We start from the raw sequence: 14,082 nt of genomic DNA, 5'->3' as shown, positions 1-14,082 counted from the left end.
ATAAATAAGAATCAGGGTGTAGGGCTTGACAGTGTACCTCTGCAGTTTTCTATGGTCTTGGAAGGAGATCCTATCAAGTCCTGGCTAAAACTGAGCATGCAGTCTAAAAAAAAAACCATCAAAGTTTTGGTACCGACTGCTATTTACAGATGCAAACAAAACCCCTGAAATGAGAAACCACCAACCTTTGAACAATGCAATGGAACGGGAAAGTGAGAGAAGACCAAAGAGTGCCACTATGCCCAAAGCCAACCAATTGGACGAGATTGTGTAATGCTCAAGGCGGTATCGCTGGAACAGGAAGTGGTAGCATTTCTGTGGAAAATTAAAAAAAGCTAAACTGAATTCTGAACACACTGCCTTCATCTCTCATTTGTTTTCTTACATTGTCAACCCAATAGAACGAAGAGTGCACTCTTATTTAACTAACCAAGATATAATTCAAAATCAATACACTAATTATAATTAAATAATTTTTAAAAACACCCAGAAATTAAATCGGTCCACTGGCTGTGGAAGTGCACCGTATCACTACAGACAAAATCTGGTTTCAGTTTTCCTGATCAAGTCTTCCACCTTCCAAGTTGACTGGATTGAAGGATCTGGTGTAGGAAGGGGGGAGGGTAAGGAGAAGTCACTCAGTTATTCATTATTGACCACTCATGGCCATATGCAGGCTCCATGAACTCTGTGTTCTTTTAGGAGCCCAGGCATGTGTTAGTTGCTGGGCTATGGTTGTTGGGAAGAAATAAAAAAAATATAGAGGAAAAAATCCCTGAGGAGTTGCAAATGAATGCTTTTAGCACCATATCCTAATACACACAGATTCTAATTGAGCTGGAAGCTAGAGAATGACACGGTGGCTGTTACCCACGGCTAGCCATGGGTAACCCGCCGAAACGGTGACAAAAAAAAAAATGAATGCTGTGGGTACGGGGAAAAGGCCATTCACTGCCCTGTGGAGCAGTGAATGGCCTTGGCTCCGCAGTTAAGGGAGGGAGTGCGCACGGTCGCACCAAGGAGCAGAAAGGATGTGCCCAGTCAAAAAACCTCTCCACCCCAGCTAAAAATCTATTCACTTTTATCTTACTGAATATATATTTAGCACAATAGCAAAGAAGTAATTTGCAACTTCTAGAGCACGAGTCCTGCTAACTTCAGCTTGAAGTATGTATGTTCTGCAGTGGAGCCCTCATCTAGAACCGCCCTCTCCCCTCCCACACACACACACACACACAAGTAATCCTCCCCTCTCAGGAAGTGAGGACAATTCTAGCTTTAAATAAAACATTTAAGTTCTTCACCCCAAAATCAGAAACCAGACTTGGGAACGGAACCCACATCTTCTACATGACAGCACATAGTCCAGCAATTTAACCCTAGCAAACTAAAATCTGGTCCAAATAAACAGACATCTGAAAATGCTCCCACACCAAAAAAGCTAGAACAATGTGGCAACAGTTCCACACGAAGATGTCAGAGAGAAGAAAATTTTAGTAGCACTCCAGCAATCAGGAGAACATGCACATCACGTTTGCTGGCTAATATATTTAGCAGATGTTAAACCCTGCTGTTCAGCACAGCCTTCACATTAACCACATAGCTGCTGCCCCAATACAAACAACTTGTTAGGCAAGGGAAAAATTAAAGGGAATTTTTTCAAGAAGCCTGCATAGTTACAAAGAACATGGCAGGGAACAGGGAGGGAGTAATTCTCTACAAGTCACCTAAATTATGCTCCAGCATGATGTGCATTATGCATAAATTCTGTATCAGCAAATTACATGCATAATTACTACTATTTATCATTTCCATAGCGCTGAAAGGCATATGCAGAACTATAGACAGTTCCTTCTCTGAAGAGCTTACAATCTAATTTGGGGTTGGGGAGTTTCTTACAGAAAGTACGATAGGATGGACATATGTAATTTTACGGTGAGTGGGGATTGGGAGTTGAAAGCAACCTCAAAAAAGTGGACTTTTATCTTGGATTTGAATACTGCCAGAGATGGAGCCTTCCGGCCATAAAGTTTTCGGGACACTGGGATACTCTAGAGCTGTACTGAATAACATGTTTTACTAATCAGCCGAATACAAATACTGAATACAAATGGGCACTGAGTTTTAACATAACAAATAATAAAAGAAGCAACATGAAATCTGAGATCAAGTGTTTATTTCAATAAGATTTAGTACAGTAGAGCTCCATATTATTTGTATTCTAATTTAAAGGAGAAATTAGACTTTACCTGCTAATTTTCTTTTAGTCCCTCCAAACTGGCACATACAAATAGGTTTATGCACCTCTGCCAGCAGGTGGAGACTGAGAATACCGACTTCTAACCAAGTATGTACAGTCCTTCCCAAGTCAGTCTCTGAACAGCCAAGCAGAATTAAACCCACTTTCCTTCTTACTGTTAGTTGCTATTTTTTTTAAACAACTAAGGACTATATTGTATACCTATAAACAGATTCAATTGCACACAGTTTCAGTGCTATAGCCCACCAACTAAACCAGTGGAGCAGATGCTGCTGGCCAACAAAAGACACCCCAACTCCCAAAACCAAATCCAGATTCAAATTATCGAATATTTTTTCTAGCTACTGAACCTCCAAAACCAGACACCCCCCAGCCACAAAAAGGACTAAAAGAAAGAAAACTAGCAGGTCTAATTTCTCCTTCTGTATCGTCCCTCCAGACCGGCACAGACAAGTGGGAATTACCAAAGCAGTGACCATTAAGGGTGGGATCCTAGGAGCCCAGATCGAAGCACTTGTGCCCTAAAATCTGCATCCCTACGAGCCTAAGCATCCCCCCAATACTGCTTAATAAAGGAATAAAGAGATGACCACACCGCCACCTTGCAGATGTCCACTGGGGGTACCAAAGAGCATTCTGCCCACGAAGCAGCTTGCCCCTTAGTGGAATGAGCCTTGAGAAACTCCGGAATAGACTTCTTTATTAAACACGCAGAAGAAATGGCCTCCTTAATCCAACACGCAATCAGAGCTTTAGAGGCTGCTTCTCCTCTCCTCCAACCGCCCAATAGGATGAAAAGATGATCCAACCGTCTAAATTCCTGTTTATTGAATATATAAATGTAACATTCTTCAGATATCCAACTTGTATAACTGCTGTTGTTCCAATGATCCTTTCCAATCACCCAAGAACAGATGCCGTGGTCTGTCTCCAATGATGCGCAACTTCCTGTTTCCGCCCGGGTGGACCACAGCAGACGGAAAGAAGGAAGGGAAGCAAAGGACATTGCTGAATCGCTGCTGAGGCCAGCAGATTTTTAAGATGGCGACATTGGACCGGCACGGGAGGAAAGACATGCTGGGCTGTGAGAAGGGGAAGTTCAGGAGCACTGCTGCAGGCCCGCGGGCCTTGTGTTTGACATATGTGACGGAGGATCCCTTCCACTGTCCCAGAACAATGTTAGAGACAACAAAAGAAACAAAATACATCCAAAAATGGCAAAATTCCCATAGAGGAATTCTGGAAGGAAATTACTGAAAAACTAGAGCCAACGAATGGAGACATAGATGAAGGCATTGCAACCTGGTAAAATCTAGCAAACACGGTTCTAGACAAAATAGCACCAACAGAAAACCAAAACGGCAAAATAGTCCATGGTTCTCAGAACAGCTAAATACCATGAGGAAAGAAGTGGAAGGGATCTGGAGAAAAAAACAAAAACTAGACCACTACCATCAGCTGGAGGGAAGAAATAATACAAATTAGCAGTAACCGAAGCAAAAGAAAAACAATCATACTACCGTGTTTCCCTGAAAATAAGACCTACCCCGAAAATAAGCCCTAGCATGATTTTCGGGGTAGGTCTTAATATAAGCCCTATCCCCTAAAATAAGCCCTAGTTGCCGGCAGCAGTGCTTCCCCTGCCCCCCTTACATCTCTCTCTTCCATCCGAACCCCAACCGTGAGACCAAAATACCTGGTAACAAATGGCAGCGTCGGCAGCACAGGCTGCATCGCGGCCTGCCCTTCTCACACCCAGCCGTTCCGTGCTGCGTTGCTGATGACATCATCAGTGATGTGGCATAGGAACACTCGGATGTGAGAAGGGTAGGCCGCGATGCAGCCTGTGCTGCCATTTGTTTCCAGGTATTTCGGCTCGCGGTCAGGGTTCGGATGGGAGGGAGAGATGACAGGGTCAACAGGAGGTGGGGGGTGCGGGGTTCACAGAGATGGCGAGGGGGATGAGTGGGATAGAAAGATGCTACACAGGGGGATGGGGGAAGGGAGGCATAGAAGCTGCAAGGGTTCTGTTACACAAGGGATGGGAGAGAGGGAGAGAAAGATACTGCACAAGGGGATGGGTGAGAGGAGAGGAAAGATGCTGCACATGGGGGGGGAAGAAGGAAATAGGAAGAATTGGGGTGGAGGAGAGGAAGGGAGAGATGATCACTGTACATGAAAAAAATAAGACATCCCCAAAAATAAGACCTAGTGCCTTTTTTGGGCCCGAAATTAATATAAGACAGTGTCTTATTTTCTTTTTTTTTTTTTTTTTATTATTTCTTTATTAATTTTCAATTTAAATCAAGCTAAACACTTGTACAGAAAGCAATAGTCATAATATCAAAATAATCATAAAGAAATTAAACATCTAATAAGAAAAACATGTATTATTTAACTATTTAAGCTCAAGTCCTCCTAAAGGAACCAAGATTTTAAATTAGCGAAGCATTAAAATTATAGAAATTATTTTTGCAAGATATTCAAAGCAGAAGCACTGAGAAATAAAGTTTCTTAATTATATTAGGGTTTAGATGATTCTCCATCCAAACGAGACATAGCTACAAAAGTTGTCAATTGAGATGGTTCAAAGAATACATATTTAACAGAACGGTAACACACTATACATTTACATGGATGTCTCAAATAAAAGGTTGCCCCCAAAGAAGTAACCCCAGGTTTCAAAAGAAGAAATTCACGGCGACGTTTCTGTGTCTCCCTTGTAAGATCAGGAAACATCTGTACTTTACAACCAAGAAAAATTTTTTGTCTATTTTTAAAGTAAAGTCTTAATAACCATGTTTTATCTAACGGAAGCGCCACAGTTAGAATCAAAGTTGCTGGTGATGCCAAGTCTTTATCAGATGTCTCCAATAATTCTGAAACATTTAAAGTTTGTTGGGCCAATTCTTTTTGTTGATTTACAGAAACTTTCATTGGCAAATAATAGACACATGAGAATGGTGGTAACATTTCTTCTGATACTTCTAAAATTTCCATCAAGTATCTCTTAAGCATTTCTCTTGGATTTACCATTTCTAATTTAGGAAAGTTAATTAACCTTAAATTATTACTACGAGAATTATTCTCAAGCATTTCAACTTTCCTTCTCAAGTTAGTATTGTCTTTAATCAAAGTCTCTTGAAGCTGTTTTGATGTAATTATTTCTTTTTCAATTTTCTGAATGGTTTTATTTGAGTCAGATAGTTCTTTTCTTAGATCTTTAAATTCTTTTGTATGTTCTGTAATTTTCCCTTCCAAGTATTGAAATTTAGGCTTAGTAAACTTAACAAAATCAGCCATTAAGTCCCATAGTGAGTCTAAGGTTACAACTTCAGGTTTTACCAAAGAAATTGAACGTTGTAAATTAGTATAGTGCTCACCATTCTGTAAAGAATCTTCAGGGCCTATCTCTTGGATTTCACCCCCTTGTAATGCTGGATTCTCTTCAGGTAGATTGGTTAGGGCTCCTTGAACTTGAGCCCCAACCTCCAAACCTTCTCCCAGATTAACACTTGCCTCTGAGGGAGAGAAAACCTCCAGCTCCGGGGTTTCCCCACCCCTGGGAGAACTAGCAACCTGAAAGTGTGGGGGCGGCTCCCTTGCATCGGGGCTTCCGTGCCCTAGAGGATCAACTACGGGTTCGCCTCCCTGTGTCCTCAGCGGGCCGCCTTCCGACGCTCGCGAAACTTCCTGAACTCGCCTCAGAAGCCGCTCAATGTTGCCCAGAGAAGGAACCTCGGGACGCCGCGAGACAGCAGCAGCACTCCGTCCTCTTCTCCTGGGCATATTGTAAGTAACAGAGAACCCTCTCCGGAGTTCAATTTGAAGAAATTCAATTTATGAGCAAGCCCGATGCGAGCAGCTCAGCGCGTCTGACTCGACGCAGCCATCTTGGATCCCTGTCTTATTTTCAAGGAAACACGGTTTGACAACCTGATTGCCCAATTTAAAATTCCCTCCAAACATCTCTTTAGCATCTACAAATCACTAATCTCCATCAAAGATATAATAGCAGGGAAGGCATGAGGCAGGGGTAGGAAAGGGGGCAAGAGATGCAACTTGGTGGGATGGTAGAGGGAAAGGGGAGATGCTGGCCAACTGGGGATGGGGAGGGGATGCTGAACTATGAGAGGGTGAGCGCATAGTTGAAGGCCATCCTAGGATGTCCTGGCAGAAGCTTGTAGGGACCCAGTTTTATTAAAGCACATTGGCAAATCACTTGTGTGTCTTTTCTGCTAAAGCACTCTGGTGTAAAATTACCTTCTGTGCATAGTATAAAATACTGGGGAGGGGGAGAAGGGAAGAATGAAAAGAAGTTCATCAAAAACATCCATAAAAGAAACGACCTTACACTGACGTAGGCTAACACCTGGTTCTTCTGTTATCAAGGTCACATGGATCAGGAAGAGGAGGAACAGAAGCTGCTGTGCTTAGAACAGAAAACCATGATGTGCTGTTGACTGTGATGAGATGTGTCCTTTTCTGTTTGAAGTATCAGTGCATTTATTATGACTTCGAGCCAGGCATGATCACAAATGGTCTCTAGACACATTTCTGTTAAACACAGAATGGCTTATCTAGTCTGCTCATCTGCAGTAAACATCTCTTTCTCCTTCCGAGAGATCCCACATGCCTATCCCAGGCCCTTTTGAATTCAATAGAAACGTAGAAATATGATAAATTTTAGCACTGCTGGGTTTACTCCTACTAGATAACAAAACAATCATTTAAACATCTCAGTGGTGTAGCCAAAACAAAGCAAGGGCTATGGAAATAGAGATGGCCCTAGGGTATCTGGTACCCTAGGCCAATGGCTCCTAAATCTATCCTGGGTGAACCTCAGCCACTTAATTTTTCAGGATATCCGCATTGAATATTCATGAGTTAAGATTTATGCACAATGGAGTGCATGCAAATCCAATTTGTGAATTTCCATTCATGGATATTCTGAAAAACAGAATGGCTGGGGTTCCCACCAAACAGGTCAGGAGCCTCTGCCCTAGGAGAATTGTCATTCATGTGCAAACCCCAGGGGTGACTCAAGGCCCTACACCTCACTCCCCTATGGGCCAGTCATCTCCCCTCCCCCAGGTCCAGCATCTCCCTTTCTCTACTTACCCCCAAGAGCCAACATCTCATCTCCCCTTACCTACCCCAGTCCTGTGACAAGCATCTCCCCTGCCAATATTGTACTATTTTTCCCAAGCCAAAGTTACAAAGGTAGTGAGCGCTAGTGCATGGCCTTTCAGTAGACACCAGCACTTAGGTGCTGCTGGGTCTCACCCTTCTCCAAAGCAGGACTTTGTCGGGGAGAAGACAGAACACAACAATGCTTCAGTGATGGCCTCTACTGAAAGGCCTTGTGCCGTCATCGAGTACTCTTTGGAGAGTTGGCTCAAGATGACCCAGGGCAACAGTTACAGCAATACGGGGAAGGGTAATGTTGGATATACGGGTAGGGTTAAAGAAAGGGTAGGATTTTATTAGGATTTTATATACCGCCTATCAAGGTTATCTAAGCGGTTTTTTTTTTTACAATCAGGTACTCAAGCATTTTCCCTATCTGTCCCGGTGGGCTCACAATCTATCTAACGTACCTGGGGCTAGATGAGATTAGAGAATTACTCGGGGACAAATTTTTCCCCGTCCTCACAGGAACTCAATTTCCTCATCCCGTCCTCACGAGTTTTGTCGGTGTCTCTGTCCCATATGATTGAAGTCTACAAAATCTTGAGTGGAGTAGAATGGGTATAAGTGAATCGATTTTTCACTCTGTCAAAAATTACAAAGACTAGGGGACCCTCGATGAAGTTACAGGGAAATACTTTTAAAACCAATAGGAGGAAATTTTTTTTTTACTCAGAGAATAGTTAAGCTCTGGAACACATTGCCAGAGGTAAGAGCGGATAGCATAGCTGGTTTTAAAAAAAGTTTGGACAATTTCCTGGAGGAAAAGTCCATAGTCTGTTATTGAGGAAAAACATGGGGGAAGCCACTGCTTGCCCTGGATCGGTAGCATGGAATTTTGCTACTCCTTGGGTTTTGGCCAGGTATAAGTGACCTGGATTGGCCTCCGTGAGAACGGGCTACTGGGCTTGATGGACCATTGGTCTGACCCAGTAAGGCTATTCTTATGTTCTTATTTCTGTAAGATCTGCCATAACTGCACAAGCCTCGAACACTTAAGAGTTTAAAGTGTTTAAGGCTTGCACAGATGAGGACAGAGCTTGCAGGAACGGGACAAGGACAGGAAAACCGGGACGGGAAAATGAGTTCCTGCGGGAACGGGGAAAAATTTGTCCCTGTGTCATTCTCTAGATGAGATGATGCTCTCCTGCCATGCTGCTGCTCTAGTCTATATAGTGGGTCAGCCCTGAACAAACCACCTGACCTGTGGCCATAATGCTACAGAATAGGGCATGTGTAGCTCCTTTCAGAGGCTATGCCAGGTGATCCTTTGTAAGTATGAAATAAGTCAAGACTTACAAGCATTAACCAATTTCTAAGCACATATCTAAATACCTGCTGAGGCACGTACTGCCTTAATGTAGAGACTTGCTGGGGAGGGAGATGACTGCATTTAATTTGAACATCAAAGTCAAACATGCACTAGAGACTGATGACGTGCAAGAGGAAATATCAGTGCCATCTAGAAGGCAGACTGTCCTATAGTGGCTTCTATGTTACTCACAAAAGTGTGACAGGGTGAGGGGGGAAAGGGCTTGTAAGAAACATGGTTAAAAAAGCTCCTCACAGCACTGTTTAAAAATGGATAGTTATGATTTCATGTTTAATAATAAACTGAAGTCTAAGAAATAGCATGTTGGAAAAAATGAAGCTGCCGTTTGCTACTACTACAGCATGAGAATATTAAAAAAAAAAAAACCCTATAGGAGGAGGGGATACAAACCCATATTTTTTTAAGGGACAAATACCAAGTTATAAAAATGTTTCATTTTCTCTCCCCTGACCCCAGCTAGCTCATATTTTCAGGCTTGTGCAGCACCAATGACCCCTAGAACTTTCCCCAAGAGCACATGGTACAAGCATTACTGCCAGGTAGGTGACAAGTCATTTGCGCTCCCCCAGGAGGTTCCATTCCCACACCTGTTGGCTTTAAAACAAATTACCTTCTCTGTTTTTAATTGGAGAACAAGAGGCTCATTTCAGCTGGGAATCCAAGCGCGTGGAATTCATTCGGCTTTGCCTCATTGCCCACAATTACCATGTAAATTGCATAGATCCTGACAGTGAGTGACGCAGAGAGATGTCGGGGCTTGACAGTTACATGTTTAAAACCGTACAGGGTAATTTAAAGCAAATTCCAGTGCTCTGCAGAACAGAATGTCTCCACATTTCTTCCAGAGCAGAAGGGAGCACTCTGGAGCTGAAATGTAGTGGGGGGGGGGGGGTTATCCTTTCACTAGACAGAAACCCTACTGTGCTCAACATTAGATGCATTGGAAGATATTGTTCCAGTTCAAATGATGAACCTGCTGACTGATGAAAAAGGAAGATTCAATGTCATAGCAGCCACTCTCTATAATAGGCAGAAATTATGTGAGTGATCAAAGATACTTGGGGTATAAATGCAGAGGGAGTTATTAACAATAGGTGAGCTGACCTGGTGAAAGGTGAATCACAAATAAATATATAAATTAAGTCATAGAAGTAGGAACTTCCCTTAATTAACACATAATGGACTAATGTTCTAGGCTTCACCTTGTGCATGTTGACCCCCACATACCAGCCACTAGAGCAGGGGTGTCCAATGTCGGTCCTCAAGGGTCGCAGTCCAGTCGGGTTTTCAGGATTTCCCCAATGAATATGCATGAGATCTATTTGCATGCACTGCTTTCAATGCATATTCATTGGGAAATCCTGAAAACCCGACTGGACTGCAGCCCTCGAGGACCGACATTGGACACCCCTGCACTAGAGGCTCACAATTTTGGTTTTGGCTTCAAAACTAGCTCAAAATTGTGATTTGGTCATGTTTCAGCCTAAACCAAAAGGAAGCAACTACTTTCTGTCACCCCTCCCAGCCCTTCAATCAAAGGTGTTGTCTTCCCTTCACCCATAAGTCCCAGGGTAGTAGCCTAGTCAGGACAGAAGCAATCTCTAGTTGCTCCTATTTAGGCTAGCACTGCATTCAAAATGGCTGCCACTGGAGGTCTTAGTAGTCATTTTGAGATTGGAGCCAGCATATGCCGGTTCCAATCTCAAAATTGCTACCATAACCTCTAGCAGCAGTCTCATTTTAGCCAAAAATGAATAAATTCAGTTTCAGTCATCCCCTACTGACCACTAACAACCCAGGAGATACTAAGTCCTATTATTTCCAGAACACATTCCTGCAGATTCTAGATACTATGAAACTTCAATTCCTCGAGCAGGCCTGTTTCAAATCAACCCTTAGCCAGGTCTATTCTTCAAGATATTCAAAATGAATATTCATGAGCTGTTTTACATACATTGGTAATATGAACCAGGGATACCTTGCATCTACTATTTTACGTTGTTCATCCTATCTTTAAATATATCATTATTTATTTAACATATTTAGTATATGGCTGATCCAAATAATCTTTTCAGGGGTGTAATTATCAATGCGGGCAACCATTAAGATGTGTAATTTTACTGCTGGTTTCATTTAATGCAATGAGACCTAGTATTGGGGTTAACAGTAAAATAACGTGTCTCAACAGAAGCCCATGTCGATAACTACACCCCTTCAGTGGTATAATGTGTGTTAAAACCTAGTCCATCCACATTTCAAACAAAATATCCATTTGTTGTTTTAATTTTATGCTGTATAATCACCTTAAGCTTTGAATAGATGATTTATAAATTAGAATAAGTAAATAAAACCAGCTGTGGCCCAGGTTCTCTCAAACTGAGTTTAAGAAGTCCTGGTATAGGTGAGACCTACCTACCTGTAGTGCAGAAAGTGCCACAGCCCCACACAGGCAGATGAGGGGGTAGATGGGAAACAAGAATCTTTCTTCTTTGTGGGGCCGAGTGAAAAAAATCAGGACCCAGATGTACATAGGAGCCAGCGTCAGCCAGTAAGGCCTGCCCAGATTCTGAACTGCAAGGAGAACAAATAACTCACTCAGGGATGTCCTCTTTTGGAAATTGCAGTGCAATACATACATAGGGTTTTTCTCCCTCTTTAATATGTTCCACTCTGGATGGCAAGCTCTAGTTTTAAATGCAGACCTTCTTTGTCTGTGATCCTGTCACCAGGGAGAACCTTGCATACATAGAGCACTACTCTGATGCAAATGCTTTCAGGTTCCTATTGTTTTATCTTATTTTAAAATTTTATATATCCTTTAAACCTAAACGGTTTGCATAATTTTACATTCATAATTCTATAAAACAAATAAGATCAGACATATGAATACCAGACTGGTATCAGCACTGTCTGGCAACGAATGGCACTGGGGCAACGAATGGCAAAAGAAGCTGATCTTTTCAAAAAGATGCCAATAATTTCCTTATTCTGCCAGTATTTATATCCCTGTCATCCTGATAGGTTCCTGTCTTCCATGATAAGAAAAAGGCACAGAGGATTCAAACTACAAGACTGAGGCAGCCTTATACCACCACCTTGAAATGTGGCATTTCAATACACCTCATGTTTCTTGCCCCAACTCTTACACTCTACAGACCTGATTTTATAACAAGACACCTATGTGAAAAGTCTGCAAAGGCACCTATTTTATACCAGCACCAACCCTGTAGAGCAGCAAATCGCAAACCGTGTGCTGTGGTGAGATTCCAGGTGTGCTGCCAGGGTTAAGTGTCACTTCTGGCGTCGGCACCTCTCCGTCCCCACACGAACCTTGTCTTGTTTCCCCTGAGCTCGAGGCCATGCCTGGAGGGCCTCCGAGGATGCACAACGTCATCGCATCAATGTCCACGCATGCTTGGAGGCCCTCAGGGAAAATGAGATGAGGTTCATGTGGGGTGGGGCAGAGAAGATTTGGGAAGGTGTAGGGCGGGGCTGGGAGTGGAATGGGGCAGGGGTTGTCGGTGTGCCACAGAAAAACATTTGCTCCATCAGTATGCCAGAGCAAAAAAAAAAGTTTGTGGGACACTGCTGTAGAGTGAAGGATCATGGATTTGATATACTGCCTTTCTGGTACAACCAAAGCGGTTAGTGCGATGGGCTAAGAACCTGCAGAACTGGGTTCAATTCCTACTGGAGCTCCATGTGACCCTGGGCAAGTCACTTAACCCAACCCAACACAACCCCAACGCAGCCTCCTGCCACTCAGTTGTTGGAGTTTTTTTCTTAATTTTTTTTTAATGGCACAGATGCTGTGCGTGTGTTACACATGCACAATATCTGTCCTATTTTTTTTAAATGCTGTGCCGCCCCCCGCCAATGACGGCCCTTCCCGACAAACTGGAATGAAGGTAGGAGGGATGCCACCAAAAAACAACCCCACACACACACACAAGTAGAAATCAGCAGTAGAGATGCCAACTCCCTTCTGCCACCAGATGCGGCCCCCCAAACCCAACACGTCCCTTCCCCTTCCTTATCCCTCTGTGTCTCAAGAATCTTTGACTCCTGAGGCAGGCTCTCATGCCAAAACACGAGTCGTATTTTGTTGAGTCAAGTGAATTGATTCTTTGTTGATATAATAAAATCTACAATCAGAACACTGGTAGTCTTTCTTGTTTTTCTGTCAGCCTCACTGTTGCCTTCTCTCACTTGTGTTTAAATAGTACGAGTTAGTGGTAAAAAAAACCAAACCCCAATAACAAAAAAGTCTTAAACATAACCCACATTGATTAACTCCCCCCCCTATAGTGTGAAGAGTTTCAGTCTCTGGTAACTAAAGCTGATATTAAGATGTCATAATGCCTAATTCCACCAATGTCTAAGAGCAAATCTCATCAGTGATGTAACAATGGCTTGATTGCCCTATTCTTGGCAGAGTTTTAGTGTTAACACCAGTTATTAGCAATTAGATCTCATTGCATAAAATGTTAAACATTTACTGTATTAAACCTGACAGCATGTTAGTGTGCACTGGCAAATATCCTACTGGGCAAATGACCCAGTGTTCTACAATTTGGAAGGTGTGGCCTATGTTTTGAAAACTTTGAATATGCATCCACTCTTTCCTCTTGTTCACAACAAAGAACATGCAACGAGAAAAATATACAATTTTGAAACTGTCAATTTTCACTACATAACAAATTTTGTTTTTGTTCCTGGATAATAAGTATTCTTTTTTTAATTGCCTATGCCACAAAAGTATAGAAAATGGCTATCACTCCTTTCAAACTTTGCTTTTGTGACACTAATATTTTGAAATTTACCTTTTTTTGCAGAACATTCCAGATTGATTCCAAGTCCTTTTACTAAGGCACAAACATCCAGCAGATGCATTTTGCTATTTTTATAGCCAATTTATCAAGACAAGAGGAAAAAGTACTCCATACTAGGGTCAATTGAAAAGTTTCTAGCCTGAGCAAGATCAGCATAATTCTATAGCTGTCCACTGGATGGTGTTGCACACATCTATGGCTAGATTTTCACGTCAATCTGACTTCTAGTTTTGGTTTGTCAGCTTTTTGAAGTGAACTGCTCCACTTTATAAAAAATGGACAAAATTGAGTATCACACCATGATAAAATTTCTTTATTTGAAGGGAAAATTGCCTACCGAAATTAAATAAATTAGACACAGTGTATGGTAATAATAATAATAACTTTATTTTTATACCGCAATACCTTGCAGTTCAGTGCGGTTCACAACAAGATAAAAACTGTGAGAACACAGCGATAGTACATCA

General features: G+C 42.2%; 1 protein-coding gene across 3 annotated transcripts in view; it reads right to left on the bottom strand.

The window, feature by feature from the left end:
- Positions 1-14,082, bottom strand: part of ALG9 (ALG9 alpha-1,2-mannosyltransferase) — a 166,969-nt gene that overhangs the window by 105,572 nt on the left and 47,315 nt on the right. For all 3 annotated transcript variants that reach the window (XM_033919141.1, XM_033919142.1, XM_033919143.1), the window contains exons 10-11: positions 11,200-11,354; positions 186-315 (exon numbers count right to left, since the gene is read on the bottom strand). In XM_033919141.1, coding sequence (XP_033775032.1) covers positions 186-315; positions 11,200-11,354 — 285 coding nt within the window. The remainder of the gene's footprint in view (positions 1-185; positions 316-11,199; positions 11,355-14,082) is intronic.

Source organism: Geotrypetes seraphini, chromosome 13 (assembly GCF_902459505.1).
Source record: "Geotrypetes seraphini chromosome 13, aGeoSer1.1, whole genome shotgun sequence".
In the NCBI taxonomy this organism is placed as follows: domain Eukaryota; kingdom Metazoa; phylum Chordata; class Amphibia; order Gymnophiona; family Dermophiidae; genus Geotrypetes; species Geotrypetes seraphini.
Note: the sequence above shows the minus strand (reverse complement) of the source record. Positions and strands in the feature narration are given on the sequence as shown.